General features: G+C 66.6%; 1 protein-coding gene across 1 annotated transcript; it reads right to left on the bottom strand.

The window, feature by feature from the left end:
• Positions 1–1,673: 1,673 nt before the first annotated feature.
• LOC148049044 (uncharacterized) lies at positions 1,674–6,740 on the bottom strand. The gene is made up of 10 exons (XM_087703529.1): positions 6,729–6,740; positions 5,482–5,636; positions 3,923–3,978; positions 3,575–3,625; positions 3,321–3,377; positions 3,027–3,059; positions 2,762–2,896; positions 2,488–2,532; positions 2,245–2,344; positions 1,674–1,677 (listed from the first exon to the last, which is right to left on the bottom strand). The coding sequence occupies exons 1-10, from the start codon at positions 6,738–6,740 to the stop codon at positions 1,674–1,676; spliced, it is 648 nt and encodes a 215-aa protein (XP_087559655.1).
• Positions 6,741–6,795: the final 55 nt, after the last annotated feature.

Below are 6,795 nucleotides of genomic sequence, written 5' to 3'. Positions count from 1 at the left end.
CCGGCCTGGTCCCAATCTGACAGACAGCTTTTGCCATCCTTGGCCAGCCGTCCCCCAGAGGTCAGTCAGCCAAGCGTTGCTCTGGAGGGGCCTGGCCTTGTGTGGCTGGCCTCAGCCCTTCGGCCACTGCAGGCTGCCCAGGAACGGTGGGCAAGGGGCCCAGACACTGCAGCAAACCTTGTGACCCCCCCAGCCTGCTTTCAGCCCCCCCCCCTCAGAAGGTGCATGGCTTCCGCCTCATGGAGACCCCCCTCCTCCAGCCTTCGTCCACCAGGCCCCAGGAGCCCCGTGGGGCAGCCGATCTGAAGGGGGAAGCGGGAGGGATGTGGGTGAAGGAGGAGCCTCACCTGGGATGAGCAGCTGCTGTTTGTGGCTCTTTCTCCTGGCCCCCCCCGTGCCTTCTCCCCCCCCCAACACCCTAACCTGCCCTTGTTTTAGAGGGGCGTCCCCCCCCCCACCTGGTTTCGCAACTCCTTTTTCCTCCCTTCTGGGGCAGGATGAGTGGCCACGACCACCATGGGGGAACCTGAAGGGAGAGGGCAGAGCGGAAGGGGCCACGGGGTGGGTGGGAATCCCACAGGCTCTGAGGGCGGATCCTGGGATCATCCTGCCCAGGGCTGTCAGGTGGGCCTGGCCAAGGTGCGAGGGGGGGAGCTGGGGGGCAGCAACACGGAGAGCCAGAGCGGTTTGTACGTCTTTATTGATTACAGAGGCTACAGAAGGGGGGGGGCTGAATGAGCAGCCAGCAGGAACAACGGCAGAGACCACCACCACCACCACCTCTACAGGGTCAAGGGGGAACCTAGAGCACACACACACACACACACACGCCTGACCAGGTGAAAGGTGGGCCCTGGACTGCAGGTCGCAGCCTGTGAGGCATTTCCGGTGGGCCAAATAAGGCCAGGTCTCTCTTGCCTCTCTCTCTCTTGTCTCTCTCCATAAAACCCTTTCGGGCTCATTTGTCAAAGATCCCCCTGGGGGTCTCCTCCATCCATCTCAGAAGGCCTCCATTAAGGCTCTGGGCAGATTGGGCCCATCATCCCCTCCCTGGACCGTCTCTTCCGTCCCACCCCTGGGGGAGCCAGCCAGGGAGATGAGTGGGCAGCAGAGAGAATGGAGCAGCCTCTGTCTGCAGACTCAGCTACCCCCCCCCAGCCCCTCTCCTCCCAGGAGGCCCCACGGGGAGAGATTCCCCAGGCAGAGGGGGGCAAGGGCTTCTGCATGGGCCCTGGGGGTGCTTAGGGGGAGTCTTGGCCTGCTTGGTGCTGGGGGGCACCTACTCCCCCCCCCCAAGGCCCATTGTGTTGTTGCCGCTGGCAAGTGCTGATGGGTGACGGGTGGAGGGCACATACATCTCTCTGCTTTAGAGCAAAGGGGGGGGGGGCGATGGCCCTTTTGACTTGTGGACGGCATGGCTGGCTGAGGAATTCTGGGAGTTGAAGTCCACAAGTGCCAAAGGGGCCTTCGTTCCCCACCTCAGCTCTGGAGCCAGGACTGGCCAAATGGCCCCCAAGGCCCTTCGCTGGAAGAGCAGCTGCAGCCTCTGCCCAGGAGGCCTCTGCAAAGACAGGAGGGAGCCACAACGTCCAGGGAACCTCACACTGCTGCCGCCACCATTGTCATCTTTCCAAACTTGCACACACACACACACAATCACCCCTATTCGGGGCCTAGCTGTGGCAGGAACCAGGGAACGGCCGAGACAAAGGATCCGGGTTAGATCGCACAGGAGCAGGCAGCTCTTTGCAGTCTCCCAGGGCACCTCCGGATCCTCAGGAAGGGAGGGAAGAGGAGGCAGCAGCCGTCCTCACATGCCTGTGGAGGAAGGAGAAGAGACCCTCCTTACCTGGCCCTGGAAGAAGCGGGGGGGGGGGCTAGGATTCCCCCCTCATGGGGGGCTCAGCAGAGCAAAGCTGGGTTTCGCCTCCAAAAGCCCCCCCCCCGACCGCAGCTCTGCCTGGCTAACCCCCCACCCGTCCCAGAGCTTCCCTGCCGGTCCAAGCGGGGACCCCCTGCTCCACCCCCCCACAGCGAGGGGATTCATGCTGGGCCAGCAACCCGGGTGTCCCTGGGTGTGGGACCCCTGGCTGAAGGCCCCCCAGCGGCCACAGGGGCAACCAGGGGGACGGCTGAGGGTGCACGCACACCCCTTGCAAACTGAGGCCCTCTCCCCCCCCCCCCCGTGGGAAGACGACCACCCCACAGGATTTTCCATTTGCAAACACCCCCCCCCCCATTTGCCGCCTGCTCTTTCGAGGGGGTGAGTGGTGGGCAGAGCCCTTCCAGGGACACTTATCTGGGGGTGTCAGGGCCTCTTCCGAATCGACCTCATGGTCCAGGCCTGGAGGGGAAAGAGCGGCAGGCGAGCACAGGATCCCTCGGGCTCCACCCCCCACCCGCCCTGCCCCACAGCCCGGGGGGAGGGGGCCCTTAAGAGAGCATCCGAAGGAGGACGCTGCCCCCTCCTCTCCAGGGAGGACTTACTTTCCTGGGACTCCTGGGAGTGGGACGGCTCCTCCATGGCTGGGCCTGTGGGAACAAAGACCCCGTCTCTCCCTGTGGCCGAAGGAGGCTGGATGGCTCCCAGTTGGTAGCTTTGCCGGCCAAGAAGAGCCGCTGGTTCCTTCTGGGAAGCTACCGCTTGAGATGCCCCTCTGGCCAGGCAGCCACAGGGCGCCCTGGGCAGCCTCCTCCGGCCCAACCACGGCTTCCCTCCCAGGGCCAGTCCCCCTGCCCTGCCCTGCCGCAGCCCACCCACCGCTGGGTGCGTCTCCGGGGAGGAGGGGGTCCAGGCTGAAGGAGCCGAGGTTGGAGGCGTCGCTGTGCAGCAGCTCCCCGTTCATCTCCTCCGTGTGGGATCGATCGTCCTGCGCAAAGCTCACAGGGGCCCCACCTGCCAGAGAAAGGGGGGGGGAAGGAAGGCTGGGCTGGGGGCTACTTCCAGGGCAGGCGCCGGCCAAAGCGGCTGGCCTGCAAAGCACCGGAATGGGAGCCGAGAGGGCCCAGACTGCCCTGCGGCCTACCTGTCGTTTGCTCCACAGGGCCTGCAGTCTCACCTGCGGGGAGGAAGGCCGAAGGATGAGAGGAAGCTGGGAGGAGGGTGCAGACTTGCTCCTACCCCCCCCCCCAAATATTCAGCCTTTGGTTGAACAGGGACCTTGAAACGCCTGGCGTGTCAGGACTGATGGAAGGGATGGAAAGGGTTCCCGTGTGGCTGCTGGGGGGCTGAAGACCCCTTTGTAGATCCCCCATGGAGAGTTTCCTCCCCCTCCCGCTCTTGACCGCTTTGGACCCAAGGGGACCCTCCTTTCTCTTACTTTCGCCAGAGGCCTCCGATTTGCCAGCCACCAGGGGCTCAGAATTTGCCAGGGGCTCTGAAAAGGGGGGGGGGAGAAAAAGGACATTTCCCCCATAAGTCTTGCAGGGGCTTCTCCCCTCCCCCCCAGCCTCCCCCCCCCCAGCATCAGGGATTCTGAAGAAGTGGAGGCAGCCCAGGAACCCATCAGCTGCCAGGCCTGGGGAGGGGTCCTGGGAGGGGGGCTCCAGGCAGCGAGGGCCCCCAACATCATACCTGGGGTCTGGCTGCTGGCTGGGGAGGTGGGCTCTGGGGAGCTGAGCGGCTCTGCAAAAAGAGGAAGGGAGGCGGGTGGAAGAAAGGCCTGGAAGCAGGGAGGGGGAAGGGGCGCTCGGGAGTCCCATGTGGGGGGAGAACGGAGTGGGGGAACCTCTCTGCCTTCTGGAAGGGGGGGCTGCACAGCTAAGCTAGAACCCATCGAGGATGACGCCCCGAGGGGCGCTCAGAGGCCCCTGCAGACGGTGCCCGTAGGGGAGAGCCCGGCGCCCAAGGGAGAGCTGAGGCTCAGGGCGAAGGCTCGGGGAGGCCGCCGGGGACTTCCAGGCAGGGATGGCCGCATCTCACCATCGGCGGCCACCAAGGCCAGGAGCAGAAGCGCGGCTGCCGCCAGGGCCACGAACCTGCAGCGGAGGCAGAAGGGCCGCCAGTCAAGGCGGGCGGGCGGGCGGAAGGAGCGCCGGTGGGCAGCACAGCCGCCCGGCCTTCCTACCGGGCGCAGGGCGAGACCAGCGGCTCGGGTGCCCCCTGAAGACACCGCTGGAAGCCGCCCCGAGGACCCCGGGATGACGGGGAGTCCCGCAGCCCTGGCCCGCTCTCCGGGAGAGCTCCGGGGGCTTTGCGACGCTGCCTCTGCCGGCCCCTCCGCCGCAGCCCCAGGCGCCCCCTCCCCCCGAGAGCCCACCTGTGCTGCGCCCGCATGCTGCCCCTGGGCAGAGAGGCCGTCGGAGAGGCTTATATGGGGCTCGGGGGCCAGGGAGGAGCCAGGCCGGGCGGGGAGCAGCCAATCCCTGGCTGGCAGAAAGGGGGAAGCCTCCCCCAAGCACGGGCCAGTCGGGCGTCCAGCCGGCCTTTTCCCCAGCGTGGCCCCCCTCCGCCCTCGCCGTGAGCCCGGGCGAGGATGGCAAAAAAGAGCCGCGGCTGCGAACTCCGGGTGGCCCCCAGTTAGTCCCTTGCGGCGCCCCAAGCCCCCTCCTCTGCAGCCCCCCGTTGTTCGGCGTCTTGCATTCGGAAGCCGCCTTTGCCCCCCGGCCGCCGCCTCAAAGCAGAGCTAGGAAATCGGGGGATTCTCGTGCTGGGCGGTGCCCCTCCCCCGAAAGTCGGCCGGGAGGACAAAGCGCCCTTTGTGTCGCTCCGGTTCTCAGGCCACTTCTGTCGGGGGGGGGGGGGGGGCTTGAGAGGTTGCCTCGCCTATCCCGCCGGCCCACCTGCCTGCGCGTCTCGGCTCAGAATCGGGTCCGCGCAGGGAAGGAAGCGGCGGGGAGGGGGGCGCTGGGCATCCTTTCTGGCCCTGGACGGGGGGGGGGGAGCTCTGGCCCCGCTGGGCACCCAGGTCTTCCTTCGGGGCCGCTCTTGCTCATCAGCCCAGTCAACACCCCCCCCCCCGCCCCGTATTTCGCCCTGGTCTCGTAGGCAGCCCAGCCCCGGGTTGGTTCCTGCTCTGAGCCGAGGGGAGACCGGCCGGTCTCAGCCGGGTAACTCGGCCTCATTTCCCCGACGGAAGGCCGGGCGGTGCTGGTGCTGTTTGGACCCCTCCAGGAGGCCCACGGGGAGGGCGATCGGTGCCCCCTCTGGCTCTGCTCGCGGTCAGCTGCCGCGGGAGGGGAGCCGCGTCTCCCCAGGACCCTTGGGGGGGGCGAGGGGCGCTGGGCGGCGAGCAAGTCCGGTACGGGGAGCTCTCCCTTGGGCGTCCCACTTCGTGCCAACGCCGCCCAGCAGCACCGCTGCGGCAGCCGACGGACGAGGCGCCCCCCGTGGGCGGCAGGAGGCCGAGGTCAGCGAGGCGGCAGTGGGACCGAGGCGGGACATCCCCCCCCCCCGCTGGCCGGGAGAACAAGGAGGCCTTTGCCAAGCTCAATGGGCCTTTGTCTGACTTGAAAGGGTCCCTCGGGGCGGGCGGGACTCACCTGCCCGAGTCCGCCCCCGTAATGAGGGGCCAGGTAGGCACCTGGCCGCCTCCCCGAGCCCGGGAGCTGCCTGCCGGCCTGGATGCGAGGGCGGCGCCCGACAAGCGGAGCGGGGGTCCCAGTCGTCGCTTGGCGCGGGAGGGTTGGGGGGGCGACTGGTGGCCCGGGGGGCGAGGGAGTTGATTATGTGGTGTCACGCGAGGGGCGGCTTCCCTCCCGGCTCTGCTCTCTTGGCCTGGCAGTCCCTCCCCCAGAGCGGAGCTCTGCCCCACAAGCGGCAGGGGAGCCCACAGGTGGGGGGGTCCTCGGAGGGCACCAGGGTGGGGGAGACGTCTCGCGAAGCTGCCTTGCCCCTTCCCCCCAAAGTGCCTGCTGGGCTCCCGGGGCTGCCAGGTGGCCAACTGACCCTGTAGGGACGGCCGGCCGACGAAGGGTTAGCTGGAGGGTAGGGTAGGGGGACGACAGCAGAAAGTGGGTGGGGTCCCCGCTTCCCTTTTACTTCCGAGGATTTCTTCAGCCTGGTCAGCCTGGGTGACCCCCTTGCCTGAGATGGGCCGGTGGTGCCCCCTCCCCAGTCCTCCCCCAGCCTCCGCAAGGCCGGACCAGCTCTGGGTTCTTTGACGGGCCCTACTGCCCTCTGGTGGCTCTGGGCAGCACTGCAGCACGAGGCCCTTGGTTCTGCCTCCACCTACTTGCTCAAGGCTGCCCCCCCCCCGGAAAGCCAGTGGGGCTGGGGGGCAGCATCATTCGCTGGGGGGGGGGGAGTTTTCTCCTGTGCGGCTGGGAACCCCGAGCCTGCCCTGCAAAGGTGGGGGTCTACCTGTGCTGAGTCACAGTGAAATTTGCCCTGGCTACTGAATGTTGGGCAGAGGACAGATGACCTTTGACCTGGGGGGAGGATCCTTGGTAGCCACCTCAGCGAAGGGGCTCAGCTGCCTTCTGGGAGGGTTTCTGGCTCTCCCAGCCTGTCGTGGAGCCCCCAGACTCCTCAATGAAGACTTTGCTCATTCTGACTGCTGACTCACAAAGATGGGATTGTAAAATTGATCCCCCCCCCCCCGCTTTGCTCCTGTGAAAGAAAGCAGAGAACAGCTGGACGCCTTAAAAAAGAGCTGCCAACCTTATAGAATTTGTGGCAAAAGAAACTGGAGCTTAAATGCCACCGAGGGGATCAGCTGGATATAGAAAAGGGAGAGCAATAAAGAGAAGACCTGGCTGTGGCCAGTCCACCCCCCACCGAGGCTGACCTGAAACACCATCTCCCGGGGGGGGGAGGGGGCGCATAGGATCAAAATCACGCGGAGTCTTCGTACC

Source organism: Thamnophis sirtalis, unplaced genomic scaffold (genome assembly GCF_051295495.1).
Source record: "Thamnophis sirtalis isolate CommonGarterSnake01/CBP01778 unplaced genomic scaffold, rThaSir2_p1.2 scaffold_2, whole genome shotgun sequence".
NCBI classification, from domain to species: domain Eukaryota; kingdom Metazoa; phylum Chordata; class Lepidosauria; order Squamata; family Natricidae; genus Thamnophis; species Thamnophis sirtalis.
This window is presented reverse-complemented; position numbering and strand designations above follow the sequence as displayed.

Coding starts and splice junctions, on each gene's coding strand:
- LOC148049044 (XM_087703529.1), bottom strand. Junction 3,979..5,481: donor ACGGGGGCGGACTCGGGCAG/GTGAGTCCCGCC, acceptor CCTCCGCTGCAG/GTTCGTGGCCCTGGCGGCAG. Junction 3,060..3,320: donor ATCGGAGGCCTCTGGCGAAA/GTAAGAGAAAGG, acceptor TCCTCCCCGCAG/GTGAGACTGCAGGCCCTGTG.